The 12,698-nt window shown below is 47.0% G+C and overlaps 1 protein-coding gene across 1 annotated transcript in view; it reads left to right on the forward strand.

The window, feature by feature from the left end:
- The first annotated feature begins 4,986 nt into the window (after window positions 1-4,986).
- EIF4E3 (eukaryotic translation initiation factor 4E family member 3) overlaps window positions 4,987-12,698 on the forward strand; it is a 46,125-nt gene continuing 38,413 nt past the window's right edge. The window contains exon 1 of the mRNA XM_054479491.2: window positions 4,987-5,207. Within this exon, the coding sequence (XP_054335466.1) occupies window positions 5,032-5,207 (176 nt within the window). The 5' untranslated portion in view covers window positions 4,987-5,031. The remainder of the gene's footprint in view (window positions 5,208-12,698) is intronic.

Raw genomic sequence — 12,698 nt, forward strand, 5'->3', positions numbered from 1 at the left:
AAATGGCTCAGAGCAGTCCCTTGAGGGCGCTCTTGTTATCTCTGTACCCTAGATGAGGAATCTGGAGCTCAGCAAGGTTAATAACTTCCCAGAGTCACAGGGTTTACCTATGGCAAGATCTTGGTTAGAGCAGGGATCAGTCTCACTCTGAAGCAATCACTCTTGAACCACACCGCAGCCTCCCCTGACCCGTGAGTATCCCAGAATAGTTTCAAGTCTCCTCTACCTCTCCAAGCCATTGCTCTAGGACTGGCCAGCTGCAACACACCTTTACTGGAAGCTTCAGTCAGGGCCTGTGCCCCAGGCCAGTCCCTGTGCCCTGTACCTACCGGCACTGAAGACTGCCATCTAGTGGCCATTGCTTTCCTTTTTCTTTTGCTGTTAAAAGAAAGGAAAACAGAGTTCCCACATAAAAGACAGGCCTGCATATTTATAGTATCACACCCTGTAAACAGGAAACTTCTCAGTCTTAGAGAAGGAGCCCAGCAACATAAACAGCATATTGCCAATGAGTTCCCCCACCCATTCAACAAACACTTAAATACACACACACACACACACACACACACATTCTATTGGAATGTAGGCTCCCTGAGACAGGAATTTCTTTTGTCTGTATTGCTAATGAACCTGGAGAGCTTAGAACAGTGGCATTTGCATAGCAGACATGCAACAAATATTTATTGAGTGTGGAATGAATGAATGCCTGACATTTACTGTATCTTTACTATATACCAGGCACTTGACATGTACATTTTCTCATTTAATCCTAACGATAACTCAAGAGATAGAGACCGTTAGCATGTCCAGTCCTCATATGTGGAGACTGAGGCACAGAGAGGATAAGAAGCTTGCCAGGTTTAGGGAGAACTAGCTTTGACCCAGGTTTTCTGACATTAGAGACCGTGTGTTCCCTCCTTTCGAGGGAGCCACTGGCCAATTCCCTCCCATGTTCTGCCTTTATTGAGTGGAAGGCTCCCTTCCCAAAGTGTTGAGACAGAGGCCATCAATGGAGGGAATGTCACTAGCTAACTCTGTGGCTGTGTGACTTCGTGTCCCTGAACCTCAGGTTCCTCATTGGGTAAAGGAGGAGACTGAGTTAGGACCCCTGACTTCCCTTCCAGCGTCATCATTCTGCTGTTCCTGTGACTCCCAGGGAGCGGATGTGAGTAGAAGAGAGAGGACCACTTGTTGCTAGGCAACCAGCACCCACCTCACCCATGTTGCCATGGTGATGATGAAAGTTGGGCTGATGGGATTACCAGCTCCTGCTAATTGCATATGAGCGCTCAGGTTTCTGTCTCTTTCTTGCCTGCATGCTCACTCTTTCTCCTTCTTCTAGGAACTGTAGAGCGATTTCCCCCTCTCCTCCATCTGCAGCCTCCCTGAGGCAGCCCTAGTGCAATGGAAAGCAACTGGGAATGGAGGCTGGCTGTGTGTCTGAATAGCTGTGTGACCTTGGGCAGGTTACCCAGCTTCTCTGGGCCTTTCTTTTCTCATTTGGAAAATGAAGGTGTTGTAACAGTGATCCCTGTCTAAGGTTCTTCCCGGCTCTCAAATCCTTTGATGCCTAAGGAGCATGTCAGGGGAGCAGACCACACTGTTACTAGGCAACCAGCAGGCACCCTGCCCAAGTTGCCTTGGTGACTGGATGCTGGAGGGGAGTGGAGTAGCTGCTGCAGCTAATTGCTTAATTATTTATGAGTGCCTCAAGTCCTTGTTGTTTTCGTTGCTAGGGGCTGTGGGGTCACCTTCTCTTCCTCTCTTCTGCCACCCCAAGTCGTCTGTGTTGCGTGTCATGCAGTGGGAGAGCACGTTGGTCCGGACCTCAAGCTACCCACGTTCTAGTCCCGCCTCTGTCATTTCCTAGAGCTGTGGCCTCGGGTAAGTCACCTCACCTCTCTGGGCCTCAGTTTCCTCATTTGTAAAGTGATGGGTTTGCTTAGATGATCGCTGAATCCCCTTTCTACCTTGAAATTCTAGTTCCTGCCATCCAGTTCCCAGATGGGGAAATTTCCCCAATTTATTATCTTCTAAGAATGATTCTGAAGAGCAATAAAAATAATTAAGTCTCTTACATATTTCAAACAGGAAGGGAATGAAAGTTGTGCCCATTGTTCCCTCCTTAGCCATTTTGTATAATCTCTTTTATTAATCTTAAGGTCATTTAAATTTTATCTATTCATATATACCACCTACTTCCAAAATAAATTTGAGGGGTTCAGTGTAAGGTGCATATATGCTATTAGGTCTTTAAAATAGAAATAGGAATAAATATAAAAATAGTGATGCTTCTTCATTGGCTAATATTGGTGCTGTGATTGAGCACCAAATGTAATTATGAGCAGCCTGGAAGCCAAAGCAAAAAGAGAGAAAGGTATGTAATTGCTATTCAGTAAAGAAAAACTGCCAGACTGTTCCTAGTTCCAAATTCTGGAGGGAATTTTTTTCATGTGGTACACATTCCTTTTACAGAAACTGCAGATAAAAATTCTTGACTAGCCCTTTTTTGCTGAGGATATTGTTAAAGGACATAAGGAAGGAGCTAAACTTGACAGTTTGACTAGTTTTAATCATTAGAAAGCAAAACTTCCTCTCTACCCATGCCTTGGAATTTTATACAGATATGTGTCACTTCGTAAATATAAATTTTCAGAATCAACCATTATTTATAAATCAGCTATATATAAATTCATGTAACCACTTTGCAAAGCAATTTGGCAATATGTATCAAATTTTTAAATGCAGCCAACAATTCTTCTCCAAACTTATTCTGAGATTAGCTTGTGCAGATGAAGAAAGACATAAATATAAAAATACTTATGGTAGCATTATTTATATAAGAAAATGTCTAGAAACCACATAAATGTTGGAGGCTAGTGAATTAAATTATATTACTTCTTCACAATGAATTACTTTGCAGCCCTTAAGATAAAGTAGATCTATATGTTTTGATATGGAAAAATCTTCAAGGATATAATGTTAAGTGAAATAAGGTGCAGCATTGGTATTAAATGCTTCCATTTTGGTTATAAAAAAGATATAGATTTATAATTTATGAATCTAGATATATGCTTGCATGTGCATACTTGCATTTTTCTGGAAGGAAACTGTTGCCAGTGGTTTCCTCTGGGAATGAAGATTGATAGTCTTGGGAGGGAGGGAGACCTACTATTCACAGCTTGTTTTTACTTTGTGGACTTGTTAGTGTTCTGTGTAGAGAGGCAGGAGAGTCTGGCAGTTGAAAGTCTAGACTCTGGAGTCTGAATACCTATGTTCGAATCCCAGCTATCCCACTTACTAGCTCTGTGACCTTGGGGTTATCTTAATCTTATCTCTGTTCCTCATCTGTAAAATGGGTTAATAGTATATTCCTCATTGGCTTATTGTAAGGATTAAATGAGTTATTAAGGGTAAAGTGCTCAGAGCAGTTTAAACAATGCCATATATGACGCTTCTTGGAAAAATGAAAGGAGATATTAAGCAACAAGATAAATGCATCTAACCAAAAGCACCCTCCCCCGTTTTAGTGTTGGAGAGATTTTATAAAATCTGTCATTGCTTCCAGCATTGTATGTTGTATAGAAGTTTAAAGCAGGGGTCACAAAGCAGCGGTCTTGTTTTTATTATTGTCACTTTATGTGACCTTGATTACCTTTTAGGGAGGGCATCTACTCTGGGATTCATGACAGTCTGTTATGATGCTGTTGATGCCCCTGAACTCATCTTGTTTTGTAGCTCTTCCATCCCAGCGAATGCTCAAGGCATGAACAGAACACATGCTAGGCCAGGTAGAAGGTCAATGAGGAGATGGAATCCCACACCCTTCACTGTTCAAGGCCAGAGAGGAACTATCTAGAAATTCAGGTGTAAAGAGGATATCCATGCTGGTTGTGACATGTGTGTTCACATGCCTCATGCCTTTGCTTTTCTTTTGAAAAAGAAAGTGACAGAGACCTGGGGAGAGGCTGTGTTAGGAGGGCCCCTCCTACTTTGGGCTCAGGAATCTCACCGCCTAAGGGACTTCCTGGGTGCTCAGAGGTACAGGAAGCAGAGCGCTCTGTGTTCACAGCTGCCCGCTTTCCTCCTCCCCACTCGCCGGTGCTTCAGGGCAAATCTGGATACTTTGGCTGATTTTGGGAAATGTTCTCTGAAGTTAGCCACATGTTAAGCCAGGCTTGAGGCCCTCACTGTGGTCACATGGTAGCTCCAGAGGTTGGGATGGGGGCTCTGACCCCTTCAAATCAGCGGAGTTAGGAAGTATGCTCTCACGAAGAGGAATGCAAAGCCCACCTGCTCCAACCTCATGCCCCAGTCGGTGGTTCTCTTATTCGTTCTTCTGTCTCGCCCTTTGTTCTGTACTCGCGGGCACTGGAGTCTCTTTATCCATTTGGCCATCGGTTCCCCTCTCCATTTATCTGTCACACCCAACTGTGCTTCCATCTGCCCTCCATCCCTCCTTCCCTCCTCCAGCCATCTGCCAGCCTTCCCTCCGTCCTTCTGACTGCTGGTATGTCTGTCCATCTCGCCTTCCCTCGCACCACGTGGGTCTGGGGCTCCATCCCCTGTCCCATCCATCCCTCCATCTGCCCCTAGCCTGCCGCTCTATCCCGCTGCCCTTTTGCATGGCTGCAGAGCCAGCCCGCAGACCGTTCCCCGGTCCCTCTCACCCCCGTGGGCCCTCTAGCCCGTCCCCGGCCGCCACTCCAGGCCGGGCCGTCAGTCCCCCACGCTGGGCTGAGCGGGATCGGCCCCCCATTCCTCCGTGGGTCTGTCTTTGTTCGGCGGCCCCGGCCCAGCCGTGCCTCCCACGGCCCCTCCGCGCGGCTCCCAGGCCCTGAAGGCGGCGGGCGGCGGGCGGCGGGCGGCGGGCGGCGGGCGGCGGGCGGCGGGCGGCGGGCGGCCGGCGGCGAGCCTGGGGCGGGGCGGGGCGCGCGGGGCGGGGCGGGGCGGGGCGGGGGCCGGGGGTGACTCAGCCACGCTCGCCCCGCGGTCCGCGCGTCCGCCGGCCTTGCAGGCGGGGCGGAGAATATGGCGCTGCCCCCGGCCGCCGCGCCCCCCGCCGGGGCCCGGGAGCCGCCGGGGTCCCGCACCGCAGCCGCCGCCGCCACCCCCGAGCCGCCGCTCGGCCTGCAGCAGCTGTCGGCGCTGCAGCCTGAGCCGGGCGGGGTCCCGCTGCACTCGCCCTGGACCTTCTGGCTCGACAGGTGAGGGGGCGCGGGGCCCGCCGCGCACGGCCCCGACCCGGGTCCTGCCGCCACCGCCGCTTTGTCTTGGCGCGGCCCCTCGCCCTGGCCCCGCTCCGCTGTGGCACAGACCCCGGCCCCGCCGCGCGTCCGCCTGCGCGCCCCGGGACTCGCCCCACCGGGTCGGAAGCCAGCTTCGGGCCGCGCCGGGCGGCTGTTCGGCGTCCTCGCCTCCGGGCCGGGGGAGGACAGCGCAGCCCGAAAAGTTTCGGCAACACTTTCTACCCCTTGTTCCCTTCCGAGCTGAACGCGGCGTGCTGGCAGGGCCGTGGGAGAGGGTATGCGAGCTGGGGGTGGCCGCGTCCCTGCTGCAGGGAGAGGGCTGTCCTGCTTACCCCGCGGGGCGCCTGGGAGCTCAGGACACGACCTCAGCTGTGACAGCGCTCGGAAAAGTTGCCCATCCCTTGGGAGGTGTGCGGTGGTGCAATGATTACTGCACGGCGGGCGCTCCCACCCCGTGTCCGGCCGCTGCTGCAGTGGACTCCTCTTCCAATTCTTCCTCATCCACTGGGCAGGTATTTCCTGAACACCTACAGTGGAGCCACACACCTGCTATGCGCTGGAGATTCAATAATGAGCAGCAGCTGACCTTGTCAGGAAGGGGGTGAATTATGGCTTTCTCGGGGGACAACCCAGGTGCCATCTTTTCAAAAAGGCCCCCTGACTACCGTATCTAAAATAGAAACCTTGCTCCATCGTTTTGTATTCTCCTGCCCTGCCTTCTTTTTTTTCCTAATGCTTAATGCAGCTGGATTCTATTATATATGAATTTGTTTATTTTCAGTCTGTCTCCCCAGCTCCTCAACACCTCCCCTCAGTTAAGGATAAAAGAGCAGTGGCTTTTTGTTTTTGGACATTTTGGACCTAGAACTGTGCCTGGTCCCTAGTAAGAACACCAGAAATTGTTATGAATGAATAGACGGATGAATGCAAAGCCCCTTCTTAGTGTCTGCCCTGCAGTGGGTGCCCAATGATGACACCTCTAGGTTGTCCCAAGAGCATTTGGAAATTTTGATGAAACCGTGTCTACTCTGGCTAAGTGTTAGGAAGAAATGTGTGACAGTGTTCTGAGAAGTTTGCTTGGTACATACAAATCTGGTTTTAAAAGGCTTTGCATAAAATGACTGCAAGATTTTTTTTTTAAAAAAGTGATATTCATTTTTTTTTTTTTTTTTGGTTAAGACAAGCTCATTTCTTTTATCCTTTTGGGTTCTTATAGCACCCGTCTATAAGAATTGTCACTTGCTGCCATTTTCTTTGCCGGAGACCCAAAAAAGTTGGGGGTGGGGGAGATGGAGTGAGTTTCGTTCTTTCAAAACATTTTCACTTTCATTATGGGATGCTAAGAGAGCATTATACTGTCATAACAAGCTGCTTTTGGCAGACCTTAGCAGAATGAAATCGTGTCTGTTTTCATAGGTGTGCTGCAACTGTGCTATTGTTACCTGGTATCTGTTTTCAAGGTGTTAAACCTGGACCTGTGGTCTAAACTGTGGATACTGCTGACTGGTGGAAACAGTATCAAGAGAGTTTCTTTTTAAACAGGTCTAAAATTAGTTTACATTTAGGAACAACACTTTTAAGGACTGGTCTAAAATGTCAATACTACAGATAACACAATCTTTTAAGACTAGTAGCTTAAGATTATAGTAACTTTAATGAAGACAAAAACTATATCTTACTATTGATTTTTGTTCTCTAAAGGTCGATCATCAAATGAAATACATTATTGCCACAGTGTCCAGATCTTTAATAGAAATGGCTGTATTAATTTAGAAATTATAATGAGTTCCAATATTGTACATATGAATTCATTTTGCCTGACCAATCATCTCATAATTTTTATTGAACTTTTTCTACTTCTCTGGGAATTCATTACCTTTATATAGGGTGCCCCTCTCCCCCTTGAGGTTATGAACACATTATGATCTAGAAGTTCATTAGTAACTTTTCTCCCCAGGTAAACAACATTCTAGAGACTGCTGAGGTTCTCAGGAGAGCCCTCCAAGTCAGCCTTCCCTGCAGCATAGCCAATGTCTGCCTGGCAAGATGACATCGGTTTTTGAGTTCCATAGCATGCAAAGGCCTCTTGCTACTTAAAACTCCCTTTTGGCATCCTACCTCCTGGCCTGTCCTACCTCCTGGCCTGTCCTACCTTCCAGCCTACTGTGTGCTGATGAGCAAGCCACCTAGCTGCCCCAAGCCTCACTTTCATTGTAAAATGGGATAGTCATAGGCTATATCTCACAGGGCGGTTCTGAGGATTAAATGAGAGACATGATGTACAACACCTAACAGGTGCCAGCTGGTAGAAGGAGCTTCCTAAGCATAAACTACTAACACTGTCATTACCATGCTCCCCAGCTACCAACCCCTCCCCATACCCACACCCCAACGAACAGTCTCTGGAGCAGCTTGTCTGAATTCCATGTTGGGAAGCCAGAAACCTAAATTCATTCCCCTCACTGGATGAGTTGGAGAACTCCTCGGTAAAGTTATTAGTATTTTTAATAGTCAACTCCAATAAGTCCTTATTTGGTTAAAAAATTAGACTGTATGGCTAGGGATTTCGGCATTTGAGGAAGGTAATTTTAGATTGGGGGCACAGGCTGAAGAGTTTTTCTCCCCTTTTCTGGACGTTTAAAACTATCCTGTCTTGATTCTTGGAAGCCACTCTGGGTTATGTGTCTCTAACTGCTTCCTTTTGATCTTATGGTGACCCCCTCCCCTCTGAGTTTTTTCCCACAAGACTCAGGCCTCAGCCTCTTCTTTGCGCCATTTACACCAGGGATCTCATCGAGTCACAGTGCTTTCAGGTCCACCTGAATTCTGGTGACTCCCAAAAACCTTACACTCTTAGATCCAGTGCTCCTTACCCTTTGTCTCCATGGATGTCCAATGTAATACACAACCAGACTCAACATGTACTGAACTACCTCCTCAACTGCCTTCCCAAACTTGCTTCCTTCTATCTGTATTTCAGATAAGAGCAGTTAAGAGCAAGTCTATCCTTCCAGTTGCCCAGCCCAAAAATCTTAGAGTCATCTGTAACCACCTCCCACCCCCGCCCCCAGAGCAAAAGCCAAAGGGCTTACAGTAACCCATAAAGCTTTGCAGCTCTTCCTGCCCCACCCAGGACCCTTTTCTCCCTTGTCACTCTCCCTCCTGCCATGCCCTTCTTTCTGCTCATCGGTCCCCTTGCTCTTTCGCCATCATCCCAAGCAGGGACCTCAGCCACTGACACCCCCTACTGCTTGGAGTGCTCTCACCTCCATCACTGCTTGCCCTGCTCTTTCCTGTCCTTCAAGCCTCCGCTCACATGTCACCTTCTCAGACCTTCCATATTAGTCTGTTCTCACACTGCTACAAAGAATTACCCAAGACGGGGTAACTTATAAAGGAAAGAGGTTTGACTCACAGTTCCACATTGCTGTGGAGGCCTCAGGAAACTTACAATCATGGTAGAAGCCAAAGGAGAAGCAGGCATCTTCTTCACAGGGCAGCAGGACCAAGTGAGTGCAAGCAGGGTAAATGCTGGATGCTTATAAAATCATCAGATCTCGTGAGACTCACTCACTATTACGAAAACAGCATGGGGGGAGCCACCCCCATGATCTGGTTACCTTCACCTGGTCCTGCCCTTGACATATATGGGGATTATGGAGATCACAATTCAAGATGAGATTTTGGGTGGAGACACAGCCAAACCATCTTATGTTGCCTGACCACTGTTATGAAATGGCACAAGCATCCTGACACACACCCCGAGCCCCTGACCCTGTTTTATTTTCTCCATAGCATTACCACCATTGGCTTGTCTTCTCCCACTAGGATGTAAACCTCATGAGGGCAGAGTTCTTGTCCCGGATGCCTTGTCCTTAGCTCCTGGGTTGGAGCCTGGCACAAGTCAGCCCGCACTGAATACCCTGAACGGGGTGTTGTTGAATTCTACCCGCAGTGACTTCACCTTCTCCTGTGGTGGCTCCATTACTCTGCTAATCATTTGCAAGTCTCCATCTCCAGCCTTCAGCTCTCTTCGGAGTTCTGGACACATGTCTGAAAGCTAAGGAAATCCACAGGCATGTCAAATGCAGTACTGATTCTTCAGTGACTGAGCTGATTTCTCTCCATTCTCTTTCTTTTCTGCTGACCACGTGTTGGTTAACCATCCTGCCATACTTCCAGTTTTTCAGAATTGGAATTTCCATTTGATCCTTGAATCTTCTTTCTCTCAAGCACCCTGCTCCATCCAGTTCTGTATTTCATACTGTTAATTCCCCTGGGAAAACTTGCTCCAAGTCTAAGCCATTTTCCTCTTTCCATGCCCTCTCTCTGCAGGTTCTGGTTATGTCTAGTTCCAGTTACCTCCTAGCCAGCTCTTAGCTTCCTGCCTGCTCCCAAGCTCTGCCCCTCTCTAGGCATCCCCTACCTGGGCTGGCATGGTTAGCCTTCTAAACATACGGCTTATCTTATCATTCCAAAACTCCTTTGCCCCGTTCCTCTGCCATAGCAGCGGATTTTTACTTTATGTCTTTTACCACCTAAGAGGACTTCTTTTATGAAGTTGTATGATCCAGACAGTAGGGATTCTGGATCTCCACCACTACTTCTACCAGAGCAGCTTTGAGAGGTGGTGGTGTGGTGGTTTGTTTGTTTTTAGAAATGGGCCCCCTTAGGCTGGATGTGGTGGTTCATCCGTGCAATCGCAGCACTTTAGGAGGCTGAGGAGGGAGGATCTCTTGAGGCCAGGAGTTTGAGACCAGGCTAGGCAACATAGCAATACCTTGTCTCTATTTAAAAAAAAAAAAAAATTAGCCGGGCATGGTGGCAAGAGCTTGTAGTCCCAGCTACTTGGGAGGCTGAGGCTGGAGGATCCGTCGAGCCTAGGTGTTTGCTTGAGCCTGAATTCAAGGATGCAGTGAACTATGATCACACCAATACACTCCAGCCTAGTTGACAGAATGAGACCCGCCTCTACAAATACATATATATGTACATACATACATATATAAAAAGACCCGTTTAGTTTCAATAAAAGGTTCCGTACCTTTTTTTTTTTTAAGGAAAACTATGGACTTACAGATTATGGTATACATTCATATATTGCTTTTTTAAGTGGAACCCACCTCTTAAAATATAAGATATGAATATATATATATAGAGAGAGAGACAGGCTCTCTCTGTTACCCAGGCTGGAGTGCAGTGGCGCAGTTATGACTCACTGTAGCTTCTACATCCTGGGCTCAAGCAGTCCCTCCACCTTAGCCTCCCAAGTAGCTGGGACAACAGGCATGTGCTACTACACCCAGCTAATTTTTTTTATTTTTTGTAGAGATAGGGTCTGACTATGTTGCCCAGGCTGGTCTCAAACTCCTGGGCTCAAGCAATTCTCCCACCTCAGCCTCCCAAAGTGCTGGGATTAGAGGCGCCCTGTCCAAACCCACCTCTTCTTTAACCTTATCACCTACCACTCTTCAACTCCACAATACCACTCAGTCTGTCCACTCTTCCTGGTCACGTCAGACTACTGGCCCTTTCCTTGGATAGATTTAACTTCCTCATGTCTGTGACTCCAGGGAGTGCACATTACAGTGCCTGGTACACAGTAGGTGCTGAGTGAGTATTTGCAGACTTTTTTTTTTTTCATCAGAAAGGTGAGCCATCATATACAACTGTCACCAACCCCACCCAATCATGGTTTAGCTCCACCAAGCCTGTGTTTCTCAAAGTGTATTCCCTCATCCACCCATCAGAATCACCTGGCTGTGCTTGTTACAATACAGGCTCTCCACTCTGCCCCAGACCTACTCATTCAGACCTCTGTGGTGAAAGGTAGATTTGTAACAAATGCCATAGATATCCAAACTTGAGAGTTACTGCTCTATGTGTTGATCATATCAATTGAGTATATTATTTACCAGTCACCATTCCAGGTTATAAGATTGCAAACATGACTACACCTTGGGCCGTGTCCTCGCAGGAAGGATATCTCACATGCTGAATGTTTCAGTAGTATCAGTGAAGAATTCTGAGAAGTGTTGAGTTCTAGGCGGACCCACCCTAAAGGGTGCAATACTTCAAAATACATTCCAATGGTGTGTTCCATAATAACAAATCTGATATGGGAAGGTAGGGCCGAGCTTGACAAAAGGGACCCTAAAGTCATCCTTGTTCATTGAGTTGCCTACTGGGACTAGGTTGGGGAGGAGACTGGATGGAAGGGCCATGGTTGGCAGGGAGAGAGTGACTGGCATCTGAACTTTTCTTGTCTTTTTCCCACACTTGCCCTCCTGAACCTGTAGACTCTAAATGGCCCAAGATTTTATTTTTTGTGAGGGGTAAAGGTCCTCTGAGAACGTCTGGCAGGGCAAGGCCCTGACATAGAGTACTTCCAGCCTTTCTACCTCAGGTCAGTGGTTGCTTCTTGCAGAAAAGTATGAGGGCATTTCACATCCTCACTCAGAAAAGTTTCTGGTCCTTACCTGGCACTAGCTGCTCAAAAACATTTCTGCTTTTAATATTACAGAGACCGTTTACTTACTTCCAAACCCAGGGCACATGGCAACAATTTAGTGATCTGTCATGGGAATGGTTCACAACTTGGTCTTTCTTAATTTTGGTGTAAACTCTAACACTGCTGTACTTCTCTACCCATCCTCCATGTACTGAAGGATTAATATATCTCAAGATGAAAGGAGCCCCAGTTGCTACTGTCAAAGAGCTGTAAGATAGACTAGGAATGACCATAGGAAAGCAGGGAGAAATCAAAATTAAATAAACATGCAGAAATAAAACCTTTAAATGATGTAGATATTTTCAGCAGATGCATTATTAACTGTCAGTAATAGGGCTTGGGCCATTTTTGTATGAGACTCTTGATCAGACAGGAAGCTGGTGTAGCCACAAGCCACAGATCTATCTAAAAGTGATTAAAATGAAATCATCTTTAATGGAGTGAATGGCATACGAGGGACATACTTAATCATGTAACTGGGCTGTACAAATTTTCCCTCTGACAGCTGAGCCCGATGTTGTAAATCCAACAGGAAGACTGGCATTTAGAAGATATAACTCTGCCTTTAAAGTCTTCCCCTTTAAGGTGGGTTCTCTTGGCTGGAACAAAATTATCTCTCACATAAGATGGAATATTGTCATCATTGGTTTTTTCAGCAAACATTTATTGTGTGCCTGTGTATTGGGCATGTGTATCAAGTAATTGGATATACTACCACATACTGTTTCAGACATCTTTTCCCACTTTAACTTGTTAATATGAACTACAATTTACTCATTTGTGTTAAGCACTGGACTGGATACTGTACATAATTATCCATAAAACTCTCACATTATTGAAGTAGGATATATCAGCAACATTTTACAGATGAGAAAATTGAGGCCCAGAGAAGTAACTTGCCTAAGGTCACACAGCAATATAGAACAGAAACAGGATTT

Source organism: Pongo pygmaeus, chromosome 2, assembly GCF_028885625.2.
Source record: "Pongo pygmaeus isolate AG05252 chromosome 2, NHGRI_mPonPyg2-v2.0_pri, whole genome shotgun sequence".
Lineage (NCBI taxonomy): Eukaryota > Metazoa > Chordata > Mammalia > Primates > Hominidae > Pongo > Pongo pygmaeus.